This window comes from Bipolaris zeicola (genome assembly GCF_000523435.1).
Source record: "Bipolaris zeicola 26-R-13 unplaced genomic scaffold scaffold_85, whole genome shotgun sequence".
NCBI classification, from domain to species: Eukaryota; Fungi; Ascomycota; class Dothideomycetes; order Pleosporales; family Pleosporaceae; genus Bipolaris; species Bipolaris zeicola.
This window is the reverse complement of record NW_006912134.1, coordinates 63,827-79,368: the sequence shown is the minus strand read 5'-3', so window position 1 is coordinate 79,368 and position 15,542 is coordinate 63,827. Positions and strand designations below refer to the sequence as shown.

The window sequence follows — 15,542 nt, the reverse complement described above, 5'->3', positions numbered from 1 at the left end:
GTCATCGTGTACTAACTAAATCAGGAAGATTTCCTGAACACATCTTGCCGACAAGTATTGGAGGCTAATACTTAGCAGATTGACACATCATGTTTGGGACAACTGCCAAGAAGGGAACTCGTATATGCCTGTACGTACAACGACTTGACGAACGCACCATGCACGATTTACAACATCCCTGCTTAGGTGCGGTACACCGCTTACTCATGCATACGCTCTGTTCAAGTATGTTTAGAAAAAGATAGATATGGAAGGTTCCCTTATGCGCAGACCTCGCAATGGCTCTACTGGTTGAAGACAGGGACAGGTAATGCATGGAACATAAGCTATATCTCCCGAAAGAGCCTACGCAAACTCTAATTTCAAGGCAGGTTCAATGCGGCCCACGCATTCGCCAAACCCAACAAGAGCTTCTTCATCATTGCCGCACACACCTCGAATAGTAACCTCATCACCATCCTCGAGGAATGTTCTCTTCTCTCCTTGAACTGCGATAGAATCTTTGCCGTTGTTACTCTGCTCTAGGAAGCTTCCATATTCAGCTGGAGTAGTACCACTAATGGTGCCAGAGCCCAGCAAATCACCGGGCTGAAAGGGGCATCCGTTGACGGTGTGGTGTGTCAACATTTGTGGGAAGGACCAAAGTAAGTTTCGACCATTGACTCTGGAAACCGTAGCATTGCTGCCAGAGGATGCTGCTACGTGTTAGCCAAGTTTGGTCTCAGGGGGCTCAGGAGTGATAGACATACTCTTGAGATCGATTTGAAGATTAATATCGTAGACAGTCTTGTCGTTCTTCTCTCTTAAATAGGGCAGTACTTCAGTATCATTCTCGAGGCCTTTTGTCTTGAATGGCTCCAATGCATCAGCGAGTACAACCCACGTACTGATGGTTGTGCCAAAGTTCTTTGCATTGAAAGGTCCCAACGGCACGTACTCCCATGCCTGGATGTCTCTGGCTGACCAGTCGTTCATGAGAACTACACCGAACAAGTTTTCTTCGGCCTTTTCAATTGGTATTGGCGTCCCTTGCTCGTTTGAGCCACATACAAAAGCTCCGAGCTCGAGCTCCATATCCAGTTTCTTACACGGGCTGAATGTAGGTACCCGTTTCTCCGCAGTAGGATCCAATAATATCTGGCCATTGGGTCGTCGAATTGGGGTGCCCGAAGGTACGACTGAGGATGCTCGGCCATGATAACCGACTGGCAGGTGCTTGTAGTTTGGTTGCAGAGCCTCTTTTGGGCCTCGGAAAATAACACCGCAGTTGTAGGCATGGTTCAGACCCGCAAAGAAGTCGGTGTAGTCGCCAATCTTGAAGGGGAGATGGGCACGAACGTCTTTGAGGGGTAACAGAGCCTGCTTTTGAAGAGCAGAGTTGTTCTGAAGGACATCTGGGTAGGTGGTGTCCTTGGAAAACACACTTTGTATGTACTTGCGAACGACGGAATGGACGGGGCGGCCGAGTGCAGCGAATGCATTCAGTGAGGGCTCTGAGAAGACGGCTTGATGAGGCTGAATGAGGGAGAGGGCCGAGAAGCCATTGCCGGCTGCAAAGGCCTCGAGATCTAGGGCATGGTCTCCAATGGCAACTGCGACTCGTGGTTTTGTGGACGAGGCTGTTGAAATGACGCCAAACGGAATGTTGGCTAGTGAAAAGTGCGAGCCGCGAGGTATGGCAAACCAAGATCGCAGTGAAGCCATTGCAAGATGTGTGGTATGATGTTTTGTTCGGGTAGCGGGGATGATTGAATGCAGTACACTACATGCAGTGCTGACTACTCTACAGGTCAGCTCCAATGCGTCGATGTAGTACCGTACTGCCTCGAGAGCCTCGCGAGGATGATATGCAATTGAGCTGTCGGAGTTTCCATTATCAGGCGCGCAAGGATTCCTTGCATACTGACAAAGTCATAATGTCAGCCGCATGAGGACCCTCTTGGTGGATGCCGTGCTTGTGGTCCGCTGTCGGCTTGTGACGGATCGGGATGGAGGCGGACAGGCGGGCCCGGAAAGATTCCGTCATTTGCCTGCGGATCGCCAGGTTGGATGCCCCGCCGCCCGTGGGCTGTGGGGTAAGCCGATGTGAAGGCTCACCACTACTCCGCTTTGATCTTCTGATGCCATAGACAGCGGAACCAAAAGCCGTTCATTGCCGCATCGTGCAGCGCAGCCATGGCCGAGGGGCAGCTTGATGCTTCCTTCACTAATGCCGTGGGGCCGTTGTACATAGATTCAAGAAGACCGCAGTGGTAGCGTGCCGCCGGGTCGACGCGTACATACGTAGTCTTTTACTTTTCGACAGAAGCAAAGTTGAACAATTGACCCGCCTCTCACAATGCCGTCTACACAGTTCGCTTTCAAGGAAAAGTACCGGTACCAGAACGGCTTCAACTCGTACCATGAGTACGGACTCCCAGTGCTGCCCCGCTTAGTACAAGCTAACGGCATCCCAGGTCCGAAGCAGTACAGGGCGCCCTCCCTATCGGTGCAAACTCACCACAAAAGCCCCCGTACGGCCTCTACGCCGAGAAGCTTTCTGGAACCGCCTTCACAGCCCCTAGGCACGAGAACCAGCAAACATGGCTCTACCGTATCTTGCCATCTTGCGGCCACAGTAATTTTGAGCCCCGTGAATCCACGACATTCAACACAAACCCCGAGAACAAGCCATGGGAACGGATACACTATATCCCAAACCAGCTCCGATGGGATCCTTTCGACCTCGACGAGACAGTAGACTGGGTGCACTCTCTGCACCTGGTGGCTGGTGCTGGTGACCCCACAATGAAGTCGGGAGTCGGATACTTTATATACGCTGCAGGAAAGGACATGGAGGCCAACGAAGCATTCTACTCGGCTGATGGTGATTTTCTCATTGTCGCCCAGCACGGTGTGCTGGATATTCAGACCGAACTGGGCCGCCTTATTGTACGCCCCAACGAGATCTGTGTCATACCGCGTGGTATTCGATACCGTGTCACACTTCCTCAAGGCCCTGTGCGAGGATACATTCTAGAGCTATATCAGGGGCACTTCACCCTCCCCGAGCTTGGGCCTATAGGCTCCAATTGCCTTGCGAATGCGCGTGATTTCCAGGCGCCAGTGGCCGACTTTGACGAAGACACAGAGACAGAGTGGCAAATCCTTGCAAAGTTTGCTGGCCACCTTTATGCTGCGAAACAAAAGCATACGCCATTCGATGTCGTGGCGTGGCATGGCCTTTACTATCCATACAAGTACGACCTCGGTCGCTTCAGCACAATAGGGAGCATTTCTTTCGATCACCCAGATCCATCCATCTTCACTGTTCTTACCGCGCCTTCAGACCACGCAGGAACCGCAGTTGCGGACTTTGTAATCTTCCCGCCTCGGTGGTTGGTTGCTGAAAATACGTTCCGACCGCCATGGTACCACCGAAACACCATGTCGGAGTTTATGGGCCTTATTGGCGGCCAGTACGATGCCAAGACTGGAGGAGGTTTCCAGCCAGCCGGCGCATCTCTACATAATGTCATGTCGGGCCACGGCCCTGACGCTGCTACTCACGAGAAAGCATCAAATGTTGAGCTGCAGCCGAATAAAGTCGGCGAGGGTAGCATGGCGTTTATGTTCGAGAGCTGCCTGATGATTGGCGTAACCGACTGGGGCCTAAAGAAGTGCCGAAAGATTCAGGAAGGTTACAACGCGGAGAGCTGGGAGCCGCTGAAGCCGCACTTCAAGATGCCTGGCAAGAAGATTGACAATGGCGTCTCGCCGCTGGCGGCAGGATCAGAGGGCGACAAGGGACAAGTGCCTCACTACACGTAAGTGGAATGAGTGGCTAGTTGTACCTGTAGCGACAAAATGGAGAGTACTGATGGATCTCCTACCGAATTCAGTACAGTAGTGTCGGTGAGATTCGGTTCTAGTGAGGATGCTTACTGCATTAGTCTAGAGCATGGCGCGTCGGCGGTGTTGGACCAAGTGGGCGCGGTTTCATGCCCCGCAGCGAACAGAGTGCAACTTGCCCGCGCGCGCTGCTCGGAGTTTATGAAGATATTTTGTTCATGGATAGGGCGTTTAGATACTGAATTGACATGATTCATGCACAGCACCTGTATGGTCAGACGTGCATACTAGCAGGTTTGCGCCTATCGACAGTGGAGGGGTCGACGTGTCGCAGGCTCGTCCAACTCCATGTGCCGATACGGCGCAGTCCAAGGGTCCACTAGCGTCAACAGGTGTTAGAGCGCGGGGCTATCTTCTCCCACTTTTCTCCTCCTCGACGCCGCTCTCTTATTCTCTTCATCCTCTCTCATCCCTTCTCTCCCTCCCTCTCTCTTCTCTTTACCCTTTTCTTCTCAATTTCCCCCCCTCAATTCACCACACACAACCTTCATCATGTCTGCCCCCGCCCACAAGTTCAAGGTTGCTGACATCAGTCTCGCGGCCTTCGGTCGCCGTGAGATTGAGCTCGCCGAGAACGAGATGCCTGGTCTGATGGAGACCCGCCGCAAGTACGCTGAGGACCAGCCCTTGAAGGGTGCCCGCATTGCTGGATGTCTGCACATGAGTAGGTTGCCTCTGCACATTTGCCACAACCAAAGGAAATTTTCTTGCTAACACGCATTGCAGCCATCCAGACTGCCGTCCTCATCGAGACTCTCAAGTTCCTCGGTGCTGAGCTCACCTGGACTTCGTGCAACATTTTCTCCACCCAGGACCACGCCGCTGCCGCCATTGCCGCCGCCGGTGTGCCCGTCTTCGCCTGGAAGGGCGAGACTGAGGAGGAGTATGAGTGGTGCCTTGAGCAGCAACTCACCGCTTTCAAGGATGGCAAGAGCCTGAACTTGATCCTCGACGACGGTGGTGACCTTACCGCTCTTGTCCACAAGAAGTACCCTGAGATGCTCAAGGACTGCTACGGTGTCTCCGAGGAGACCACCACCGGTGTCCACCACCTCTACCGCATGCTCAAGGGCAACGGTCTCCTTGTCCCCGCCATCAACGTCAATGACTCCGTCACAAAGTCCAAGTTCGACAACTTGTACGGTTGCCGTGAGTCGCTTGTCGACGGTATCAAGCGTGCCACCGATGTCATGATTGCTGGCAAGGTCGCCGTTGTTGCCGGTTTCGGTGATGTCGGCAAGGGTTGTGCCCAGGCTCTCCACAGCATGGGTGCCCGTGTCATCGTCACTGAGATTGACCCCATCAACGCCCTCCAGGCTGCCGTCTCCGGCTTCCAGGTCACCACAATGGAGAAGGCTGCTCCTCAGGGTCAAATTTTCGTCACCACCACTGGTTGCCGTGACATTCTGACTGGTGCTCACTTTGAGGTTATGCCCAACGACGCCATTGTCTGCAACATTGGTCACTTCGATATCGAAATCGATGTTGCCTGGCTCAAGGCCAACGCCAAGTCAGTCACCAGCATCAAGCCCCAGGTTGACCGCTACCTGATGAAGAACGGACGCCACATCATCCTCCTCGCTGAGGGTCGTCTCGTCAACTTGGGATGCGCCACTGGCCACTCTTCTTTCGTCATGTCCTGCTCTTTCACCAACCAGGTCCTCGCCCAGATTATGCTTTACAAGGCATCTGACGAGGCTTTTGGTAACAAGTACGTCGAGTTCGGCAAGACCGGCAAGCTCGACGTCGGTGTCTACGTTCTGCCCAAGATCCTCGACGAGCAGGTTGCTCTTCTTCACTTGGCACACGTCAACGTCGAGCTCTCCAAGCTCACTGACGTTCAGGCCGAGTACCTCGGTCTCCCTGTCGAGGGTCCTTTCAAGAGCGACATCTACCGCTACTAGATTTCTTTTTGTGCCGCGTTTGGGAAGTTTCAACACGACGTTATGATACCACTTCGAAAAAAAGTTATTTGTCTTCAACGGCATAGCATCGAGCCTGGGGCTCGACGGGGTCCGGTTGTTCAAAAGGCGTTGTTTTGCATATCATCTACTTGACCCTTCAACCATGGTCAGGATGAGGATGATACCCAGTGTAAGAGTGTGATATGGAGATGATGAGTTGCGTTTCTGCACGCAGCCTAAGATTAGTTAACAAGTCTACCCGTTCAAACGGAGACTACATAATTCAGAGTAACGACGGGCCTCCATACCCGCCTCTGGCTTATACTTTGTTCCTTTCAATGTGCTTGTAATGTGATGTGTGCTGGCTCAGATGTTGTAGGTACGTGCGCAGATTCGAAGCATGCCTCACCGATACGCACCAGGCCGTTTGTGACAAGCTGGCATGTGCAACCAGCCTCTAACACAGCTATCATGCAAATCCGAGGCATAGTGCAATAAACAACTGCAGCTAATGCAAAAATGTATATATTGTAGAGACAGACCGCCGCGCCGCCTTTGATTCCTCATCCGACCTGCTACATCCTTGTATCCCTCGATCACGTTGCAACTAATACATGCACTAAGCAGTATCTAGATATTACCTTATCTTATTGAATGTGGAGTGTTTTGCAGATAGGCACAGAATATATCACTTCGAGTAAATTGAGTCGAATCCTAGGGAAGTTACCCAAAGGTGCGGATGGAACTATACACTCTATACATGTGACTGTGGCTTGATTGCCCCGACGGGTACCCGATGGATCTCCGAGGGTTAGCCTTTCTCGGCCTCCAGTTCAGAGCATCGTGACATTGAAGAAGAACATGATAACTCATGTGGCGTCTAAAGGAAAAGATGGGCAGGTCTCACACGGTGGGCATGACATGATACAGAGTGCCAAGATCCGAGTCGAGGCTTTGGCGATCTGAATGTGTTGCAGAGATTTAGCCTTGCACTGCCACATTTAGTAGCTGAAGCCTTCACTTCTGCTATCAGGGCCAGGTAGCCTAGCCTCCAACATCTTAGCCTTAGACCCTCTAGCTAATGACAGAACACTCTAGTCGAAGGTACAGATGGACATCTACATCTACGAACCGATCGATCTCGAGCGTCCTGCATTTCGACTTCTACAGTTACTTCGAGGCAAAGGGCCAGCCATCAAGTGCATACTGTATCAGGCCTATCTTGATGGCACCGATACCGTTCCGTACGATGCTTTATCGTATACCTGGGGCGGCACGAACAAGGCATCGACTGTGACTGTCAGTGGGAAGACACTTGGTGTTACTGAAAATCTGCACTCAGCCTTGCAACATTTTCGTTCGGAAGATGTAGATAGGGTACTCTGGGTTGATGCTATTTGTATCGATCAAGGCAACGAAAAAGAGCGAGGACATCAAGTTCAGCAAATGTGCAAGATTTATTCGCACGCGGAAGAGGTGATTATCTGGCTAGGTCAACCCACTGCGGAAACCAATGTTCTCATGGACTCTCTTCGGGAACTAGAAGGATACAGCTTGGTGCATGCACATAGACACTGGGATCTAGCAAAGTGGACAGAATTCTGGCGATTGGTTCCTCAGAGTTCAAGTTTTGAGGTACTGGAAGGCCTATACCTGCTCTTAAAGAGACCATGGTTTAGAAGAGTTTGGATTTTACAGGAAATAGCCAACGCGAAGAAAGCAAGTGTCCGGTGTGGCATCAAGTCTGTCAAAGCACATACCTTTGCCCTTGCTCCGTCGCTCGTAGGCATCAAACCAGAACGACATTGTCAAGCTGTTTTGGATATTATGCCTGGACACTTGCGGGAAAAGACCTGGTGGGGTGAAAGCAGAGACTTGTATAACCTTTTACTAAAGTTCAGAGAAAGCAATGCAAGCGACCCACGAGACAAAGTCTATGCCTTGCTAGGTATATCTTCAGACGCTTACGACAGCGATAGCCTACGTCCAGTCTATACGAAAGACCTCCAGGCAGTCATTCGCGATACTTCGTTGTTCTTATTCAGACAGTCAGATGATTCTTATGAGACGATGCCAGAGTTCTTAGAGGACCTTACGTTTCGGAATTCTACATTCTTCTCAGAGCTTGTCCGAACGTCCAACGCAAGGGCAGTTGAACGTTTCATAATGCGGAGAGGACTTGAGGTATCACTATCAGAGGATATGATCAAAGCTGCGGCAGAAAATCAGGAAAACGGGCGAGAAATCATAAGCTTTCTCATTCAGGAACGTGGAAGTGAAATCATAATCACAGATAGAGTGATTCGAGCCGCTGCAAGAAACAAGGCAGGTGGAAGAGACATCATGATCCTTCTTTTCCAGAGACGCGAAGGTGAATTCATACTCAAAAAGGAGGCGTTGAAGGTGATACATGACGTTTTCAGTAGGGACTACGGGGAGATGTTGAAAAGTTTGCTAGAAGGAATTTCCACCATGGAAATGTGGAATACAGACTTCGACAGATTACTATACGCTATGTCAGCGAGAGGCTATGAGGCAGCAGTGAAACTGTTACTCGACAAAGGCGTAAACCCTGACGCCCAAAAAGGAGGCTATGAGAAAGCATTTCAGGTGTCGCACAAAGGCCACAGAGCAGTAGTACAGCTGCTACTAGACAACAACGCCAAGTTCAATAGGACGAGTAGAACTGATAGTACCGCACTCTACGCAGCTTCAGCTGGAGGTCACGAGGCAGTAGTGAAGCTACTGCTAGACAAGGGCGCCTACGTCAACACGTCGGATGACCACCATAATACCGCACTCTGTGTAGCTTCAGCTGGAGGTCACGAGGCAGTAGTGAAGCTACTGCTAGACAAGGGAGCCCACGTTAACACGTCGAATAAATACTATAGCGACGCACTCTGTGTAGCTTCAGTTGGAGGCCACGAGGCAGTGGTGAAGCTACTACTAGATAAAGGCGCTGACGTTTACGCAGGGGGTAGACCCTATGATAACGCACTCTACGCGGCTTCAGCTAGAGGCTACGAGGCGATAGTAAAGCTGCTACTAGATAAAGACACTAATGCTAAAGTGGAGGGTAGATTTCTCAACGCCGCACTCCACGTAGCTTCAGATAGGGATTTCAAGGCGGTGGTGGAGCTGCTGCGTAGCAAGCAACAGGAATAGCCGGCTTGACAATTAAGAATACTTGCCGCTCAACGTAGCGTTCGACAGTGACCATCTCGCCGTTCCGAGTCTTCAAATAGAACAAGGGGTATACTACGGCTTGCAATGCTAATATATACTAGTTACGACCCTATTTCAAACCACCCTGTTTACCACGTTCATTCGTACCTCTTACTTCTCTCTTATAAGCAGCGCCATAATGATGCACATTTTACACAGGTTGATAGTCGAGCCCGTCTTTATCTTACTGCAAGAGGCATCAACAGTCCAAACTCCATGTGACCTGCAAAAACGATACTACAGAAAAGAACCCGAACTCAATACTGCTATACATGCATATACTTGCCTCTTTGGAACATGTACTAGTAATTGTTTCCTTAGATATGAGAAAATCCATATTTGTAACTTGCACACTACGTGGTCACAGACAAACGTATGCACGGCATATGTGGGGCGGGAAGTGTACAGCATGGCGTGCATGCATGCGTGTAGCACGTTGTACGTTGTACTGCATAAATGAAACAGCGGGAAGAAGTGTCAATACGTTGGCTGTGCGTCAATGATGCAGGTAAGAGTGTGCAGACACTTTTTTCTCGACTTATGTGTGGGGGCTTTGTGGCGTGGGGGGAGTGTCACTGAACAGTGAAACATTGATTAATGGGTTGGGTGTATATCAAGATCTTCTTGAGTGGAGAGTTGTTTGAAGATTATAACTAATATGCTAATTTGTATTTAGTCCAGATAGACGAACAGTACTATTTTTTGAGATACGTAAATCCTTTAGTAGGATACCATTACACCTCTTCCTCCCACAACACACCACGGAAGAAAACTTACCACTCCCCATTCTACCTAAATCCTTAATCACCATCTCCTCTCCTTCTCCCCTTTTTCTCCGCAAAGAAAAAGCAAAAAAGTACAACGCTTGAAACTAGTAAGTGTCACGTTTACATCACGTGTCACACCATCTTACACCTACCATGCATGCCCCCTCTGCCCCTCTCTTATTACCCCCATACCCCCTGTCTCACGCAAACAAGCCCGACCATGCAATGCAAGGTACGCGAAAACCAACACACCGAACAAGGACGCACACACAGAAAAAAGAAAAGAAAAGAAAAGGCCAGCAAAGCCGATTTACCTTTTTTCTTTTTTCACCATCACATGCATACTTTCAGCCTCAATCATGCCATGTCATGCGTCCACGTCCATCCCCATATGCATATACCCCACGCCACAAACGCCCTATACGTTGCCAAAAAGCAAAAAAGAAAGAAAGATGAGAAAACAGGAACAGGAACACGACAGCACATCGTCCCCCTTACGTGGCACGTACACATTGACATTCAATCTGTGTTTTCCCTCCCAAAAAAAACAACAACCACCATGATTACAATTTCTATTCTCCTAACCCTAGACGCTATCCTTCCCTATCCTTTCCCATCTCTCAATTAACCAAACCCACACAACGTCTTCCTTCTAGCCCAGCGCAAAAAAAAATATTATATACGAACTGACTCATGTATATATATATACTTTGCGTGTGAGAAAAGAAGGAAAAGAAAGAAGAGGATATGATCACTTCGAACCCCCCTCCCCCTCCCCACCTCCCATCGCGCTTTATCACAACACCCACCCCCCACCCCCAACAATGCTAACGCTCGCTATGGGGAAATTTGTAGTTGAACGAAAAGGGAGAGAAAGAAAGGAGGCGCGTTGTCACTGAGCTTTCTCTTTAAACACACACAGACCAGACGAGATGGAAGACAAGTAGTAAAAGTAAGTATGAGTATGTAGTAAGTACGGGAGCCCCAAACGGTTCCAATGTAATAGAGAGAGAGAGGTATCAAAAAAAAACACACACGATAAGGTAAAAACAACGATGTGGGGGGTGCAAGAACCTAGCCGATGCTTTTTCTTCGTCGACAGTTACAAAATGAGTTTTTGATGGCCGAAGAGTAAGACACATCAAAAGGGAAACGAACACAAGAGAACCACTACCAATGATTAAAGTCGCCAGAAAGAACGGGGGGAGGAAAGAGAGAGCGCGGTTTTCAACGAAGGCCAATGACGCTCTGAAATCATGTTAGTACAAAACAGCCAAAGAAGTTCGAAGTCAAGGTAAACGTACCATTTCCAGCGTCCAAACCCGCCTTATCCACACCTTGAGCTTGCCCTCGACACCCCTAACGTTCTCGAGCTCCACTCCTTCCCACCAGCAGCGACGAGCCGGTTTCCTCCAGAAGAGAAGCAGCTTCTGCGCCATTCCGACAGCGTTGCTGTTAGCAAGATCGTTGCCTTTGATGTCGGTCCTCAAGCGTGCGAGTGCGATACTGCAGATGACGGCCTTGTTGGGTTCGCCGGCACGGTGGCCCCATCGATCATCGTGGTTGAAGCCGCTATGCTTTATTAGCAGGTGAACTTAGATAAACATAACAGTGCGCTTACCCTGCAGTCAACATCTCAATCAGATGCTGCTCGGTCGTGCCTGGTTCCTCGCTCTTCCTGAGTCCAGAGAAAATGCCGTCTTGCCGTAACAAAGCTTCACCTGCAGCGCGCTTGACCTCAATCATCTCCGGTTGGGTGATGTCTCGGTGTGGTGGGATGGCATAAAAGTCAAGGTCCTCGCGGAGAACAATGATACCGGCGCGGTCCTGGAGCATGTCTCTTGCAGAGCCGTGCATGGGCTCGATAGGGACAGCTTCGGCAGGGTGCTCTGGCGTGGTCGTCGGGGAAGGCGGTGCGGGGATGGTCTGAGCTACATTGCGGAAGAACTCCAGCATGTACTGCAAAGAATTGGGATCATACTGTGAAGAATAGAGATTGTCAGATAAGTATAATGCGGGATTGGAAAGATGGTCTAGGATCCTGGCTATTGTGGCCTGTGAAACTGGGGGAGAGGGAGGGGACGAGGAAGAAGAAACAGGGGTACCAACGTCGACTGGGTATACGTCTCCTTCATGATAGGAGTTCATGTGGCCATCAGGAAGTAGGCCATTGGGAAAGAGCGAGAGGAGAACAAACTCGGGGAGGGTTAGAAGCTCATCACGCGACAGGGTGAATCGCGTGCCCCTATGTACTTGGTCAGTTCATGGTTAATTCATGTTGGAAGGCAGGCGCGCACCTCAACTCCAACGTAATGTTCTCATCAGATCCACCGAGTGTGTTGATGGGCGGGCCGGCGCTTGTTTGCGAGACCTGAGTAATGATACTCGCGGGACCTCCTGCAGATGCCATGACGTAGGTAAACGACTCGAGTGGGCTGAATCCTTCACTGTAAGGTGGCGGTGGTTCTCCGTCGTCGATGTCCTTGCTGCTAGAGCCGTCCTTGGTGTCGTTTGGAAGCGCAGCTTTGGTAGCAGCTACAGCGGCAGCCGAAGACGACGACTGGGTAAATGGCGGCGCAGAGGTGAATGCAGGCGGTGAGTCGTCCTCTGGGGATTCTTGGGACTTGTTCCGTTCCTCGGCGTCCTCAGACGGGAAGTAGAGAGAGGAGAAAGGAGGGGGATATGGTGATTCGCCGGCTGTGGGTGATTCCAAGGCGCTCTCTGCGGAAGCAGTGACGAGATACGGCGAGGCAGACGGAGAGCGATTGCTGCGAGTCGGAGACAAATGAGTGACTACGGACAAGCCGTCTGGGTCGGGAGCCTGCGTGCGAGACAAGGTGCCGGTAGCTGTGAGAGTATTGGACGGCACAGGTGATGAGGTTGCGAAGGGGCAAGCGCGCTAATAGGCGCTGTCAATTAAACGTGAGCGCACGGAGGAGCAACTACGGGACAGCAGCGCGCATGGGTCTACAGGCGATGGGCAGGCGGGAGGCAGCGAAGGGGTGAAGGAGGCGAGAGTGGACTTGCTCGGTTGTGCTGGTGGCAGAGGTGGAGCGGGTGATGGACAGCCGTCGATGTTGGACGCGGAGCCCTTGGTAGTGAGTTCAGGTGTGCCCCGTTTGGGCTTAGCACGGCCCACCAGCCTTACTCCAACCAGAGGCCAGAAGCCTGTCCGTACGCCATCACAACACCAACAAGCGCGTCGTCACATGTTTGTCCAGGCCGCAGAGCCGCCTGTCTATGTACAGTATATACTCTTCACGCAGACTGCAATTGAAACCAGGATTGCGTGTCGTTGCATCCGTCTGCCATATTGCACATCTCAGCTACTGTACTTACATGCAGTCTAATGCTTGGCCACGACACCCGCCTCATTTGCCTGTGCAGTGATACGTCGCTTGTAGTCCTTCACTGTGCCGTCAAAGTGCTCAATCGTTCCATTGTCGCACACCCACAAACTTGTGCATACGTTCTGCAGCATCGTCACGTCGTGACTGACCATGAGCACACCACCCTGGAAGTTTTTCAATGCGTCCGACAGCGCGTCCATAGCTTCAATGTCCAAGTGATTCGACGGCTCATCCAGCACCAGGATGTGTGGATTCTGGAGGGCCAGGCATGCAAACGCGACACGCGATTTTTGCCCTCCAGATAGCAGTGCCATTTTCTGCAGACCCGTCATGCCTGTGATGCCAAAGGCACCAAGATGGCGGCGGTACTCTTCATCCGCCTTTCCGTGGTACTTCTTGGACATGAATCCCACGGCGCTATCATTCAAGTCCAATGCGTCGACGTGATGCTGTGCGAAGAAACCCACGCGTAGTCGCGGGTTTTGTGAGATGATGCCCGTGGTTGGTTCCAGTGCGCCAATCAGTAGCTTCAGTGCAGTCGTTTTGCCCGCACCATTGGGCCCAACTATACCGATACGCGAGTCAAGCTGCACGTCAAGATCTACGTTTTTCAACAGAATCTTATCTGGTGTGTATCCAAATGTCACGCCGCTCATCTGGATGATCGGAGGCGACAGCTTCTCCACCTCGGGGAACTTGAAGTGGACAGAGTACTCGGCCTCGGGAGCCGTCAGCACAGGCATCCTCTCCAACTTCTTAATCCTTGACTGAGCTTCCGAAGACTTGGCCGCGTTGTAACGGAACTTGTCAATGAAAGCCTGCAAATGCGCCCGTTCGGCCATCTGCTTCTCATACTCTCGCACCGCCGTCTTGCGCCGCTCTTCCTTGGTCGCATAGAAGGAATCAAAGTTACCACCCTTGTAGTAGTCAAGGCGCTCAGAGTGCTGATGGATAATGTCTGTGGCGACTTCGTTTAGGAACGCTCGGTCGTGAGATACGACGAGGACAGTGCTTGGGTAGCCTTGCAAATAGTTTGCCAAGAACGTGATGGAGGGAACGTCCAACATGTTGGACGGTTCGTCGAGAAGAAGCAAGTCAGGTTCGCAGAAGAGGGCACGCGCCAATGCCAATCGCATTCGCCATCCTCCGGAAAACGTCTTTGTGGCAAACTGCTGGCGCTCTTGTGAGAAACCAAGACCAGCAAGAATACTGGCAGCTCTGGACTCAGCCTTATCGGACTCCATCTCTGCAAGCTTAGCGTGAATGTCACTTAGGGTAGTGTCAAGACCCTCGCGCTGTTGGTCTAGTCTTGCAGCATCAGCTGAAGTGTCTGCCATGGTAGCCCGCTCCGCTTCAATATCGGCAAGTTCCTTGGAAATTTTCTATGCAAAGTTAGTTTGCTTTCTCTATAACCTTGGATCTAGCAACACACATCTTGCTCTTTGAGGAGATGCTTCCGCCACACATCGGCATCCAATACAGCCTGCAGTGCTGGCGTGTCGTCGCCAGTGATCTAGATAAAAACTCAGTCAGCCCGTCACAAAGTAGTAGTGGCATGCTCATCCTAACCTCTTGCTCTACGTGGAGAATCGAAATATGCGTTGGAATGGCCACCTCTCGACGAGAAAGTGCCCTCAGCAATGTCGATTTACCAATGCCGTTCTGACCAACAAGACCATATCTTCGGCCGTACGCAAGTGTCAGAGAACTGTCAGTCAGGATACGCAGGCCAGGCATGGAAAGATCAAAGCTATCAATCTTGATGTCTTTGCTCTTATTGGCGGAATCGCCCAGTTGCAGCGGATTGACAGCCATGTAGAACTCCTCGTAGCTCTGCGCCTCATTGGGCTCGTGGAGAAGCTTCGAGGCCTCGTATTCGACATTCTTGAACTCTTTACGGTCCTGCTTGGCACGCAGTTTGCGCTCGGCTTTCTCAAGCTTCTTACGATCGACCCTAGACTCAACCTTGCGGGTGTTGGCAGACTCGAGATCTACAGCACCGCCTGCTAGACCCATGGTCGACGACATGTTTCTCGAGGACCCCACGTGAATAGCCTGATCGAGTTTCTTGGCAGAAGGCGCCATCTGGCGACGCTCCCCGTCGGCGCCATTGGCCGAGCTCAAACGGGCGATGAACTTGTCGACAAGATTCTGGATGGCTGCCTGGTTCTCGGTCGAGATGTCCCCGGACGCGGATAAGAGCAGTGCGCTCACAGTGGCTGCGGCTTCGTCCAGCGGTGAAGGGGCGTTAGGGTCCGAATCGGACGTGAACTGGTTGGCAGCATGCGTCAGGTAGCCCGCCGAGTACTCGGACAGGACCGGATCGATGTTGGGGATCTGTGTTCTGATTTCCGACTCCATTGTGGCAGGATTGAATGGGAGGTGGTGGATGGGGCGCTGTCCCA

General features: G+C 51.3%; 6 protein-coding genes across 6 annotated transcripts; 4 read left to right on the top strand and 2 right to left on the bottom strand.

Annotated features, from left to right (window-relative positions):
* Positions 1-345: 345 nt before the first annotated feature.
* On the bottom strand, positions 346-1,704 carry COCCADRAFT_97576 (uncharacterized protein; the record flags this gene model as incomplete). The annotated part of the gene is made up of 2 exons (XM_007714632.1): positions 346-695; positions 750-1,704. 2 exons carry the CDS (start codon positions 1,702-1,704, stop codon positions 346-348), a joined length of 1,305 nt encoding a protein of 434 aa, XP_007712822.1.
* A 634-nt stretch (positions 1,705-2,338) lies between these two features.
* COCCADRAFT_97519 (uncharacterized protein) lies at positions 2,339-3,810 on the top strand (the record flags this gene model as incomplete). Its single annotated transcript, XM_007714631.1, has 2 exons — positions 2,339-2,406; positions 2,457-3,810. The coding sequence occupies 2 exons, from the start codon at positions 2,339-2,341 to the stop codon at positions 3,808-3,810; spliced, it is 1,422 nt and encodes a 473-aa protein (XP_007712821.1).
* A 573-nt stretch (positions 3,811-4,383) lies between these two features.
* On the top strand, positions 4,384-5,795 carry COCCADRAFT_37242 (uncharacterized protein; the record flags this gene model as incomplete). Its single annotated transcript, XM_007714630.1, has 2 exons — positions 4,384-4,555; positions 4,618-5,795. The coding sequence occupies 2 exons, from the start codon at positions 4,384-4,386 to the stop codon at positions 5,793-5,795; spliced, it is 1,350 nt and encodes a 449-aa protein (XP_007712820.1).
* A 1,110-nt stretch (positions 5,796-6,905) lies between these two features.
* Positions 6,906-7,970, top strand: COCCADRAFT_66448 (uncharacterized protein; the record flags this gene model as incomplete). Its single annotated transcript, XM_007714629.1, has 1 exon — positions 6,906-7,970. A coding segment is annotated over one exon (1,065 nt), but the record flags the coding sequence as incomplete, so codon positions are not given.
* A 567-nt stretch (positions 7,971-8,537) lies between these two features.
* On the top strand, positions 8,538-8,849 carry COCCADRAFT_72613 (uncharacterized protein; the record flags this gene model as incomplete). Its single annotated transcript, XM_007714628.1, has 1 exon — positions 8,538-8,849. A coding segment is annotated over one exon (312 nt), but the record flags the coding sequence as incomplete, so codon positions are not given.
* A 2,165-nt stretch (positions 8,850-11,014) lies between these two features.
* COCCADRAFT_37239 (uncharacterized protein) lies at positions 11,015-15,498 on the bottom strand (the record flags this gene model as incomplete). The annotated part of the gene is made up of 7 exons (XM_007714627.1): positions 11,015-11,035; positions 11,092-11,359; positions 11,409-12,032; positions 12,085-12,608; positions 13,149-14,519; positions 14,570-14,650; positions 14,707-15,498. The coding sequence occupies 7 exons, from the start codon at positions 15,496-15,498 to the stop codon at positions 11,015-11,017; spliced, it is 3,681 nt and encodes a 1,226-aa protein (XP_007712817.1).
* Positions 15,499-15,542: the final 44 nt, after the last annotated feature.